The following is a 13,399-nucleotide window of genomic DNA, read 5'->3' on the forward strand; positions in this document are numbered from 1 at the left end:
TAGACGGAGAAATTCACTGGGGTGACGGCACAGTAGGGCACGTTGGGCTCCAGCCACGTCTCAGTGAATGCCAGAACGCAGCAGTTCCCAATGTCCCTTTCGTGTTTAATACATGCGTGCAGTTTGTCTAGCTTGTTGTCCAGCGACTGTACATTAGCAAGCAGAATGCCACGCAGAGGAGGTTTGCTTCCTTTTTTATCTCGTTTAGCATAGAGTACACTAGACCATGCTTGACAAAAGTGAAGGAGATAATGCCGTCCCAGTCGCAACATTTAAAGCGAAGCACCATTCAGCCGTTCACGAAAACAAATGATCAACATGACAGGGATATGAGATGTTTTTAGCTAGATGATGTTTTTGATTCAGCATGTTTGAAACTTAAGAATGATGATGTGTACAGTAGTAGATTTGTAGGCCTAACATGTTATGCCTGTCTTGCGCAAATTTAACAATTATTTTCATACAATGATACTAATTGGGATTCATGTCAATAAGTGAGTGGACAGGAGGGTGAGCGTGAGCAACCGTTCTCAATGTGACAACCATTTCATTTCACTTTTGTGACAGGTAGCCTATATTCGTTTTTTGATTTCATTTCCAACTTTGGTAATGAAGTAATGTTTTTCACCAGGTTGTCCACGTGTAAATAGCTTGCGTGTAACAACTGGTAAGAACGCACGGGGCAAAGTATTTAAGATGCGCTTTTAGTAGTTCATCTTCGGAACATTGTAGTTTCACCACGGCAGACCCACATCAATAACATCATAATTACGTAGCCAAGCATAAGTGCAGCCAGATTCTCTTGGCACCGCAGTTGTCTTTTCCTAAGTCGTTATGAATTCTCCTTCACATCTTTCCTTGACCTCAGTAGAAAACGTCATGAGGTCAAGGAAGGATGTGAAGGAGAATCCAGTGGTTAGGAAAGGACATAATTTCTTGACTATTCAGCCACAGCCTGGCTTGCCGACCTGCACCATCAGGCCACTCCAGCTCGTGCAGAACGCCGCTGCACGCCTGGTATTCAACCTCCCTAAGCACTCTCATGTCACTCCACTGCTTACTGTGCTCCACTGGCCTCCAGTAGCTGCCCACATCCAGTTCAAGACACTGGTGCTGACCTACCAGGCCACAAGAGGCTCTGCCCCATCATACCTTCAGTCCCCTACTCCGTATACCCATACTAGAACCCTCCGCTCTACCACCTCTGGTCAACTGACGGTCCCCTCACTTCGGGAACCCAGCAGCCACTCCTCCCGACCACGCCTCTTCTCTGCCATTGCCCCCGCGGTGGTGGAACGACCTCCCTCATGCAGTTAGGACTACGGAATCTCTTACCATCTTCCGCAGGAAACTGAAAACCCAGCTCTTCAGAACCCACCTGTCCCCCACTGGCTAACCTCCCTTTCCTTACATTAAAAAAAAAACCAAAAAAAAAAAAACCCTTGTCTTGTATCTATGTTTGTCAAAGTATTCCAGGGGCGCAATACGAAGGGGTAAATTAACACTCAGTCTTATTGTGATCTCTGCTCATGAGATATTAGGAATCTGACTGATGCACTTATTGTAAGTCGCTTTGGCTAAAAGCGTCTGCCAAATACCAAATTGTAATTAGTCTCAGGCAACACGGACTTGGACTTGGACTTGGACTCGAGCAGTGGAGACTTGAGACTCAGGTTGGACTCTACTACAACATTGCACTGGACCTCTATTCATAGTCCATTACACACCGGACCTGTACCTATAATGCATTATACACTGGACCTATACCTACAATGCACTCCACAACAGGCTGTCTTAAGTATCTACCTATAATAGATTACACAGCAGGCCCTTTTTACACAACATAGTTCTTCATCTCTACATAGAACAGCAAAAGAAAACGTCAGCTGTTCAAATACAAAAACGATGAATTGATCTCATGAAACACCAGGTATCCATTGGTCATTAAGAGGCATTAAATCAGTTTAGCGAAATTAGGCCTTATATGGCATTAGACAGTCTGTAATACAATTCCCATAGAGTTTAAATATTTTCTTTATTGTTATCACCTGATAATTCTGACCGAGTGATTCTTATGGATCCAATGCTCTTCCCTGCCAAATTAGTTTTCCCTTTCACTGTTACTAGTGCAGGTGTTGAAAATTTCTTCTGTTCAAACACAACAGACACCCTTAGTTGCAATTTCAACAAGTGTTAAAATATATGCTCGGGTGAAAGTAAAATGGCCTGCAAACAGTTTGATTTGTTGTTATGCCAGTGTGATCATAACAAGGGCAACTTGTGCATATACTTCTGCCAGTACTTCTTTTGGTTTAGTGCTACGAACACTGTTTCAGCAAATATTACAATATGCACGTGTGACATTTCTATGATCTGTGAACAGTCAGTGTATTGTACTGCTAATTTAATTGGCATGAGAGAATTTAATTGGCTGCCTAGTCATATATGTATATCGGGCTATTGGCAGTGATGATCAAGAAACCCACTGTGCTGTCTTTAATTTAAGTATATTTAAGCTGTGTTCTGTGTGTACATATATAAACTGTGCTTTGTGTGTATGTATTTCTAAATTGCGCTCTGTGGGTATATTTAAACTGTGCTCCGTGGCTATATTTAAACTGTGATCTATTGGTATTAATGCTGTGAATTTCCACAGTGGAAGGCCAACAGCATTTGTCTATTGTGCATTTCTGTACTAACAGAAATGTGGGGGAGTTCTCACTACTTAGTAAATTTAGTTTTTGTGTAGTCTTAGTGGTGAAGCCAGTGTGTCAAAGTGGCACTAAAAAGGCATCAAAATATCATTAAGAAGTTCTTAAAAAGCATTAACCCTCTGGAGTCTGAGGCCTGTCAGCCACTGTTGAGGTAGTCTGACATGCCTTGACATTTTTATATATTTCACCTATCTAAAAACATTGATCCCAAAGTGTTGCATATGCTTATATTCACCACAAACTCAGCACCAGTAATCTGAGAGCAGTAAGAATTTCATTAATCTATTTTTTGTTTAAATCAACTTTAAACATACACTTTTCAAAAACCTGTTTTCAGAGGTGCTGAGATATTGTAAAAAACACATTATAAACCTTTCTGGCCAAGACTTTTGAGCTCTGAACCATGTAAACACAGTTGTTGGCTACACATAGGTGAGTAAAGCATTCAGAAATTTCATGTTGTTTGACCACTAAAGTCTTATAACTTTGGGCTGACACTATTTTTTTCAAAGTCAGTGGCCTACACAATGAATATTGATGAGGTAGGTGTCACCACACCTGTAACAGTCCCCCGCCCCACTGTCAAAGGTAACGGCCCATCAGTCTGGAATGTCATTGTCACCTGTCATTGTGTTTGGAAAGTCAGTGTGAGTTGTAAGAAAAGAAGAGACAATAAATGCCTTTTCACAGTTCATTGAATATGCTGTGTACGAACCCAAAGATACAATAGATAACAGAAGGTCACATTTCAAGTTTATTGTCATATACTTGATAACAGTGCAACATCATTACTAATAATGCATTACAATAGCCTACACTGATGAGACTAATTGTCATAGTAAGGGCAGTATAATCTCCATGAGTCTGATTTATTTGGCTCCAATGATTACAACACTCTTATTTTGTATAGCACACACTATTACGCTACAGGAGCCTGATATGTTACTCTGAACACGGAGGAAAAAAAACATTGTATCCAACTACTTCCGCTGTGTACAATCCGTCGTCGTACCACTACTTCCCCCATTCATTTTCAGTCGGAAAATAACCGATTAAAAACGGCAATAAAAAAAACAACAAGTGGGCCAACTAAACAAACAGCAGTCAACATCATAATACTTACAAACAAGAGCAAATACTCCTATAAAAGCACTATACCTTTTGCAAAAAAAACAAGTGATTCTCAGCCACAGATAGCAACGCGCTGGCTACGTGAGGTTGTTTACCCAGCAGATCACGAGTTTTGCCAACAATCGTCAGGCTATGTACATTCAGCAATCACATTAATAACTCTAAACATGATCAATCGCTTCGCGGATCATTGAATCCAACTATCTGCTGCCGCTGTGTGCAAACCCTCCGAGCCGTAAAACTTTCCCCACTCATTTTCAGTGGGAAAATAACAGTGTCTTTTGTTGCCATAACAACAGCTAACAGGCTAGTTTTGCTAACGACAAGCAGTAAACGCAAACACTTACCAGAAACTCCGAGGATTCGTCCAATTTGACTCAAAACAGATAGATGCGTGCTTGTGCCATCGTGTAGCTCCTTGGTCAGTGTAAAAACAACCCAAACATGTGCTCTTGTTTACAGGACTCAAATTGGGCGTTTCCAAGCATTTTCTTGCCTCGTACTGACCCAATAACGACTCGCGAATTACTATCCCGTTATCATATGAATAGATCTATTTGCAAATGGGTGGGCCATCAAGAGCTACTTTCTGACTCAGAGACTGAAATGTGCATGTTGTTCTTTTTATTCCCCTCACATATTTCTACAAAATAAATTCACGTTTTATCTATATACATTTTAAAGTAGACCGTTGAAGGTTTCGGATGATATGCTTTTCATGTTTCTAGGACAAAAACTGGCGAGGTTTTTGAAGCAGTTTGTCAAAATTTCTGTTGCATTCCGCCCGTGGGTTGAATTTTCTGATACCTACAAATACCTTGGAAACAGCAGTTCATAAATCCTTTGTACTGAGTGTGAATGAGAACAAAGATGCAGCTCAGTTTATACAGTTTATTCCACAAAGTGCTATGTTGAATGGAACGGTTTTTGAAAGAGCCAGATGTGACTCTCATACATATGAAAGTATAGGAAAGAATTTTTCAGTAATGACCTGCTTTGAATTTTCCTGTCACACGAGTAAGAGTCACAGACCTTTTTTTTCTGTTTACACTAAAATTAGCTTGTCACACATACATTAAATTACCATGTAAATCTTCCCCTTCAGAATCCTGAGTAATGTGTATTGTGGTGATTTGTCCAGACAGGACTTCTCCTAATTACGTTCCTTGAAGTGAAATAAGGTGTGGGAATTTCAATGGATGTTGAAAGAGTAGCTTCTCCCCTTTTGTCATCATCTCTGCGCTGGAGGTGTTTGTTTGTGCTGGGGTGACCTTGGTTCAGATAAATCCAAGAAGGAGTAGGATTATAGAACAATGCATATTTCATAATTTAATCCATTGCTTTATTTGCCCAGACAAAGCTCAGAAGATTCAAACCAATTTGAAATCCAATTAGATGATCTCCATCATAGCAAAAAAAAGCACTTTTCTTATTACAGTGTTTCTCTCACAGCTTTCATTTCTACTTAACAATCAGGAGAATGCTTCAGGTTTTGTAAATTACCAGGTCGTTTTTATACTTGCCCTCTAAAGGGCTCTGCTTTAGTGTGCCCTTTGATGCTTTGTCTAGTGGGTGCTGTCTTTGAAAAGACCTTTTTCACACTGTGGGACTGGCCAAGCTACTGCCACATTACTTTAGTGATTTTTCTGGTAAATTGAAAAATCAATGAAAGCTGAAGAACATTTACTCAGTAAATTTTTGTTTTCTTTCTTTTTTTGTTGAATACAGCTACACATCAATACAGATTACCGAGCAAGAACCCAGCATTTTCTAAGCTTGCTTTATTGTCTTTTTAAAGAGAAATTCAAAGTGAAAGCTCTGGAGGAGTAGTTCTTTGGGCCTCCTCCTGTTGAAGTCTACAAACTCACTGACCCTCTGTCTCCTCAGCTAACCCACAGCCATTCGCACATGTGACTGCAAAGTTCCCAAAAAATCACAACTGCCACATCTTGTGTGGACAGGTTCACACTCCAACGCTTTGCTCACCATGCCAAACATAAACACAAACCCCACCAAAAAAAAAAAAAAAAACTGTATTCCCATGTAGAGACTTTGGGGTTGTACACACCCAGGGTTCTGTGTCTCCTGCTGAATACACTGCAGAATTTTGGGAGCTGTAACTATGTGGTTGTGGTTGTAGTCTATGGGAGGAGTAAATCAGGGCCAAACCTGTCTTTGAAGTCTGTTTTCTGCTTGTTGTCTGTAGATCTATGAGGACTCTATTGTGCTCCAGTCAGTTTTTAAGAGTGCACGACAGAAGATTGCTAAAGAGGAGGAGAGTGAGGAAGAAAGTAATGACGATGAAGAGGAGGAGGATTCTGAGGCAGAGGGTGAGCTGTACCTGAATAAAAGCATGAAGACATGCTAATGTACTATAACCCTTTAGAGAAAGGTCAAGGGCCAGTCAGACAGAATTCTACCAAAGAGCATATGGTGGAAACTCATGTAAACTCTGACAGCTAAGAGTCTTTAGGCCATTTCTGTTGAAATATTTTGAAGGTTTAAATCAGTACTTTTCATTGTCATGTCAGGTTTATTACAGACTGAAACAAAAGCATCAGGATGTGAAGTTCTGTAGCTCTGTCACTCATCTGTGTTTCTGCAGTATCGTCAGTAGTTTGTTTCTGCTCTGTTGCAATTTGCAGCTAAGTCAGTGAAAGTGAAGATTTGGCTTGGGAAGAGGGATGAGCGTGGGCAGGACAAAGCCAAGAGGAAAGCCAGCCGTGCCAAGGCCAAGCCCGTCGTCAGTGACGATGACAGCGAAGATGAGCATGAAGACAATGTAAGTCACAGATCCTCAGGGGCCAGCAGAGTTTTGCCTGGCTGTCCCTGCTTTTTTTCATTATGGTCACTAATAAGGCTGCCCCCAACCAAAGATTTTCCACGTCAACAAGTTGTCGTTAGTTCAAGCCATCAGTCGACTAGTTGTTGCACATTAATGATATTAATGTAATTACTTAAATATACATTTTTTGGGGCATTAGAAAATGGTTTGAGTTCCAGCACTGGGAAAGAACGTTTTAAGTAACATTGTTAACACTGTGCTACATTACAGAGGAATACAAAACCGTAATAATGAGCCTTTAAAATATGAATTTTATAAGCGCACGTAGGAACGAGCCACTTGTTAACAACAAAAGCAGTGCTAACGGCAAAAGCAGTAATGATTCAGAACATGTCGGAACAACCAGCAAGGAGACTGAACATTTTGTTAATTTATTTCAACACAGTGTAATATCACACAACTTATGAACTTGTAACACCAGCATAATGACTTATAAAACAAATAATAGATAAAAAACAGCTTTTTGTTAAAAATCTAAATTAAAAAAATATTTTTGTTTCTTTTTTAATGTAAATAAACATAAATTACAAGAACAAATGAACAAATAAATATAGCTGCAAGCAGTAATGAGGGGGCCAAGCATGCTGAAGTAATTGTTGAATTGTTGTCTGGACCTCAGGACCAAGAAAAGGCATGACTTCAAATGACAATCATGATTCTAGACCAAAGATATGAAGAGTAATGAGCAAAACCATGTTTTTTCTTATTATAGCACCCCTGAGTGGTAAAATGGGGCATTTTTCCTGGACTCCCTTTGGGTGGAGTCTTGAGTCAGTCCATCAAGTTTGGTGTCAGTACATCAAAGCGTTGCTGAAATATGAGCTTACTTCCTTTTTGGCAACTTCGCTGCCAATTTCAAATGGTGTAGACGGATGAATGCTTTCAAAAATCATGAATCCATCTGGTAACTTTTGTGAGGCATGGTCTGAAGATCATCTGTGCCAGTTTTGGTGAAGATTAGGCAAACTTTCTGGCATGTGAAACATTTTTAAACATTTTGATAAAGTCCAATATGGCAGCTGCATCAATCAGGTTGACATGACAAGTCTCCATGTTTTGGCCTTGGGACCTCCCACAGTATCACCAGACACGTGAATCAGTTATTGCACACGCTCAAAATCATCCCACAGTTTAGATGATGTCCTGCCCAACTTAGTCTAATGACTTTTTAATGGCAAGGCGGAGCTCCAGAATGTTTGGGGTTTTTTTTCCTGGGACTAACTGACCAATGAAAACTTGGTCAACTAAGACTCTTCTCATAACAGTTAGGTCGACCGTTGGGGGCAGCCCTAGTCTCTAATCCACTCAGATTTTAAATTAGTCCTCTAAGCCACAGCCAATCCAATCACTTGACATTTTAATCAGGGACCAGAGTAGCTGTGTGGCGGTAGTGTGAAGTGTCACAGCACACTTACATTGGCACGCTCAGTTCACCAGGGGTTACCCCACTGGTGATAATTATCAACACAATTTTTCCACACAACAATTAACACAACAACATTAAGGCCATACACCAGTATTTACCAGTGTATTTGTGGTGCACAAGTACACCAGCTTGAGTGAAAGCAGCAATAGTGACAGATACTGCTTTGTCTGAACTTCTGTAAGAAAACACAGAAAACCTTGCACTGGTGGGGCACTGGTCTTTGAGGTTGTTGTTTTTTCTTTTCATGGTATGATTCAAGTGTTCAATTTGTAAACTGAATTACTGCAGTAGTGGATTGGTTTAAGATCTTAAAAGCCTTAAAGACTTGGAACGTGTTCCAGTCTTGGTTGTCCCGTCCTGTTTGATTGTTCAGCTTTGAAGTGCTGTTCCTCTCTCTTTTATCTTCTCTGCTGCATTTCCAGAGGACAACGTAAGTCTTCTCCTCCTTTCTCTGTCTGATTGAATACCCTCCTTCATACCATACCTGTTCTTAGTCTCACCTCCACCACCTCAGACACATCTTTTCCCACAGTGTTGGTGCTCTGCTTTATGATCCTAGTAGGGGAGAGTGTCTTTCACTCTCATTATCTAGGGGTGTGAGACAGGCACACCCAGGCCTGGCATAATGAGCCTGCTCTACCAGAGTGTCACTCAGGACTGTGCACACATGGCCATGTGCTGCCTTACTGTAAGAGATATTCCCAAACTCTAACTTCATGTCATGTCTCATGCTGTGTGTGTGTGTGTGTGTGTGTGTTTGTGTGTGTTTTTCACAGGAACAGACGGAAGGCAGCCGGACTGACGATGAGTGAGGAGGAGGAGAATGAGGAAGATAACAAGAGCTGATTTGCAGCGTTGTTTATGCTATCTTTCCTTTTATCATCAGAGATATATTGACTTTCATTCATCTATTTTTCATCAGCTTCTTAAGATACATTTGCTCTGCTCTCTGTCCAGTTCTGCCACATGGTTAGGATAAACTGTTTTATGAAAGATAAGACAGGCACATTGTGACATTAAAGACATGTTTTAAGTTGAGCTTGATGAACATTGGAGCTTTGCTGGAGCGGGTTGTGGGTGTTCCATGCCTGTAGTAATAAATGTTCATATCCGCCACAGTCTAAAATTAAGTCTATGTGTTTGTACATATTTTATCTCCATGCAGTATTGTAATCAAGCAAGAAAATAAAAAATGCATTTATCTGTGAGGTGAGGGGGAAAACATAAATTGAAATACAGCATTTTTAGTAACTTTCTAAAAAAAAAAAAAAGAAAAAAAAAATTCTCTCAGTGTTTGTATCTTAGCAATACAGAGGCACTAAGTCTGACCGCCCATGGTCACTGTATGTAGTGCCATATTCTGTGGTCTTCACTCAAAGTGAATTCAAATCTTAGTCCAAAACTTTAACAGAGGGCCTTGTCTTTGCCTCAGTGTGGACCAGATAACTAGCCAATGAGCTGTTGCTTGTCACGTTGGATCAGTCTGTAAGACATCAGTGTCAGTGTAGTAAAGGTTACAGGGAGTTGGACCTGTTTCAAAGTTTTGGAACCTGGCTGTTTTGAAGTTGATTTTGATTACACCTCTTCTCTGTTTGGTGCCATCATATTTCAGTGAATTTACAGGCTAGTCTAAATCTGATACAGCCAAAGAAAAATGAAGTGATGACAGTGAGATTTTAGCAGACACCCAGACTTGTTGTCCCTCTTCTTTCTCTGCAGCTCAGCTCTGAGTGAGTGTGCTCTCTTCGAAGATTAAAAACAAGCCCCACAGCCGTGAAAATCTTATAATCTGTTTAAAAAGTTATTTTTTAATATGTTTTCAAAGACAGCTTAGTATAGGTATGCCATGATGAAGCCTCAATATCAGTATGAATTATGTAATTTTGCAGTTTAATATGCTTTTGCTTATGACCCCTGGTCATGAGATGTTGTATGACAGTATTAGTGAGCATTGTCTGGCTTTGCTTTGACTTTGTTTATCGCCATATGTTACTCGTGTGGTCTATGCTTGTCACCCTCTTTCACATGTCGTAATCTCTTTCTTTGCACACTGTCTTTGTGATCTCATCGCCCAAAGCAAATAAATGTCATTGATTTTGAGAAGTCTGCTGTCTGTCTTTGCTGGATCATGTGAGGTTAAACTGCCTAGCATTACATGTTCTTTTATGTACACGGCTATAATGACTGTACCACAGCAGGGTGCAGGTGAACAGTAGTAGAAAACCCTAGGTGCCATCTAGTGTCCATGAACTGCTACATGTGACGAAGCCATTACTTCAAAATGCCTTTCTTTTGTTAAAAGCGATCTATAGACTAATCCAGTGTGATCCTGCTGGAGGACAGCTTTCCGCTGAGTTTGAAAGGAACAGCAGGAGAGCAGTAGGAAGACATATCTCAGGGTCTGTGAGCATATGCCAAATCCCTAACATCTCTCATTTCAGTATCCATGTGTCATTTCAGTAGTCATGTGGTTCATTGAATTGCCTGTCATAGGTTGTACATGTTACACAAATGACCACAGAGGCTCCTTTAAGTGGAGTAAGTTTACACTGTTGTTTTCATTTGGTCTTTCTCTGGGTGATGTCAGGACATGGGCTTGTGGTCATCTTGAAGCCTGTGCTTATATGCAAAATGTTGACCTCACCATGGCACTCGATTTTCCTCCAGTTGGCTGATTAGCATGTTTGTGATCAGTTGAGTCAGTTGTGTTAATGTGAGACTGATAAAAATGTGATGTTTGGTGACCCCAAAGGAGAGTGCTGGGAAATGTCACTGCTATTACCCTAAGTGCCTTACCAACAATGACCAGCAGGGTGCAGCAAAGGGGCTCAGGGTGTCGCTGGAATGCATCCATTTTCCCATAGATCAAAAACATCTTTCCTCTTTGTGCTTGGGCTGTTAATACAGAGCTATGCTGAGCCGATGCGGTTCAAGTGTACACAACTATTCCGCCCCGGTTTGTCCTGCTTTTTGAAGTTGCGAGCTGTTTATATTGGTATAAGCCTCAGAAGAAAGAGAGAAATTGGACGCTAATCCTTGTCTCCATGCCAGAGATGTCAGAGGGAAATAGTCAGGTGCCTATGCAATCCTTGTTATTCCTCTGTAGCCTCAGCTCAAGTCAACTCAGACTTAACTCAGTGACAGCATGGCTGCGGAGCCACTGAGCAAAATTAGTCAAGTACAATCAGATAAGTCATGTACAGCCAGATGAAAGGTGCAGGTGCTCCCTATTCTTAGAGCGTCACACTAATTTTGCTTTGTTACACATGTAGTATGGCCAGGCTGGGATTCCCATCAATATCCAATCTGCACCACTTAAAAGGGAAGTGGAGAGAATGCGTTATTCTGCACAAATTCCATAACTTAGGACCAGTGAACTGCCCAACTAAAGTAAGGTTGTGCTGGTTTACATTCTGACTTATCAGAAAGTCCAGGAGAACACATCACACAGAGAATGAAGTGAACTGGTTATAGATTGAAGCTTAGGCTGAAGCTTAGTACCCTCTATAGTGCATGTTCTATCCAGAATCACAGAGTTAGACCTTCATATGTGGATAATGCAATGTGCACTGATTTAAAAGTTCTAAATTGACTGGGGTGGAGTCACATTTGGGATTTAGATGTCATGACATTCTGTGATGCAGTTGCAGCACTCTTTGATTTAGACCATGGTTGTACATCCGATGAAATCTTGGAGAATATTGTGGCATACTCCACTGCCTTGCTTACTGCTCTGGATAAATCAACCTTCAAAAACAAAAACAAAAACAAGTTAAGGAGGTGCTTACAATTTCAGTGTTTGTGGTGCTGTCTCCTTTAAGCTGCTGACCAGTACATTTCTCTGAAGAAGACATGAGGTTGTCTATTCCCCTGCTGATTACAGGAATGAGTAATTTTTCAGTATCTCTTCAGAAAATTTAACCATTTATTTGTATTGTTTTACTTCCTAAGGCCTTTAAACACCATACGCCAGTTCGCAAATTTACCAAACTTAACATCATATACTAGCTTACACATTTACCAAACTAGACAGTAGCTTGACACTTCCCTTTGGCTTGGCAATTACGATCTTTCATTGCATGTTTTAAGCACGTATAGGGTCTTAAAACATTTCGTTATAAAATAGCAATTGTCCTTTAACCCTGGGTAGGTACGTTTCTGAATGCCAGCTGCTAATTTGATTACAGGGTCACTGTGAACTTCTTTATTACAACAGACAGGGCTCACACCTGCTCACACAGCACAGGATGGTGTTAGGTGAGGAGTTAGCATAGTATTTTTAAAGAGAACACTGGATTTTTACAGAGCATATTTGAGAAAGAAAAGAAAGAAAATCTCATAACTGACTGTCCATGAAGTAAAAAAAAAATCTGTATTAGTGGTTTATGATATTCCTTAATATTCCACATTTCTTTTTTTTCTCTTCTAAAAATGCCTGTATTTGAATAGGGTTTGGTGACACCTAGATTTGCCCATCAAACAGTGTTAATAAAGCCGTCAGATTGGTATGGCGGCCATCCAGACGGATGGTGTTGGAATTGGGGCAGTGAGATGAGCCATTTGTACCTGTCTGAGGTCCTCTGCGCCCAGCATGGAGATTGATGAGTCTAGGGGAGTGCTGATGAATGTTTAATGGAGGTGCCAGCTCTTACCACAGGCACTGGCCCTAATGTCTGTGTCGTGTCTGCCAGGGCCACGGATATAGATATGAAACGATATTCCTGTTCATCTGATTTATGTTATCATGGGAGAGGGCTAGACACCCATTTGGTCAATCCATGGTGATAGGATGGTCATGGTTGGTTATAATTTGCAACTTGACCAACTTGGAGGGCCAAAGCTGTGAGTTTAAAAAAAAAGTGTTTAAACAGGTTTGGATACAGTCACAGTGTCTCACTTTTTCTCTGAGGGCTGCATGTGGATCCACTGCTGGAAACAGTAAAACAGTAAAATTCAAGAAACTGAGTAAAAGTCTCACACCTCAAACAAAACGTAGGGCTCTCCATTCACACTGAGAGTAAAATAAATGTTTTCTTCTGAACATCAATTTCCTTGAGTGTTTGAAATTACCTTTCATTTCAAAACTCTCAGTCTTCCACATGCACAGTGCCTTGACAAGCTTTTTCTGGGAACTTGGCTCGGCTTTACAGCTGATTTTTTAACACTCGTTCCAATTTTGGCGTGTGGTTGAAATGCTGGTTTGAGATACTGTGCTGCTTGCACTGAGAGTGGTGTGGTTGGCACAGATGGGCGTGAAAAAGCAGCGTGGTCGCCACAGGCGCA

At 40.7% G+C, this 13,399-nt stretch overlaps 1 protein-coding gene across 4 annotated transcripts in view; it reads left to right on the forward strand.

Moving 5' to 3' along the window:
• Positions 1 to 10,192, forward strand: part of smarca2 (SWI/SNF related BAF chromatin remodeling complex subunit ATPase 2) — a 54,056-nt gene extending 43,864 nt beyond the window's left edge. For 2 of the 4 annotated variants that reach the window (XM_030788843.1, XM_030788851.1), the window contains 3 exons: positions 6,052 to 6,175; positions 6,491 to 6,627; positions 8,893 to 10,192. In XM_030788843.1, the coding sequence (XP_030644703.1) occupies positions 6,052 to 6,175; positions 6,491 to 6,627; positions 8,893 to 8,928 (297 nt within the window). In that variant the 3' untranslated portion in view covers positions 8,929 to 10,192. Of the gene's footprint in view, positions 1 to 6,051; positions 6,176 to 6,490; positions 7,010 to 8,892 lie in introns of those variants that run through there. The other 2 variants (XM_030788827.1, XM_030788835.1) reach the window with 2 other exon arrangements.
• The last annotated feature ends 3,207 nt before the right edge of the window (positions 10,193 to 13,399 follow it).

The sequence above is a fragment of the Chanos chanos genome, chromosome 1, assembly GCF_902362185.1.
Source record: "Chanos chanos chromosome 1, fChaCha1.1, whole genome shotgun sequence".
Taxonomy (NCBI): Eukaryota; Metazoa; Chordata; class Actinopteri; order Gonorynchiformes; family Chanidae; genus Chanos; species Chanos chanos.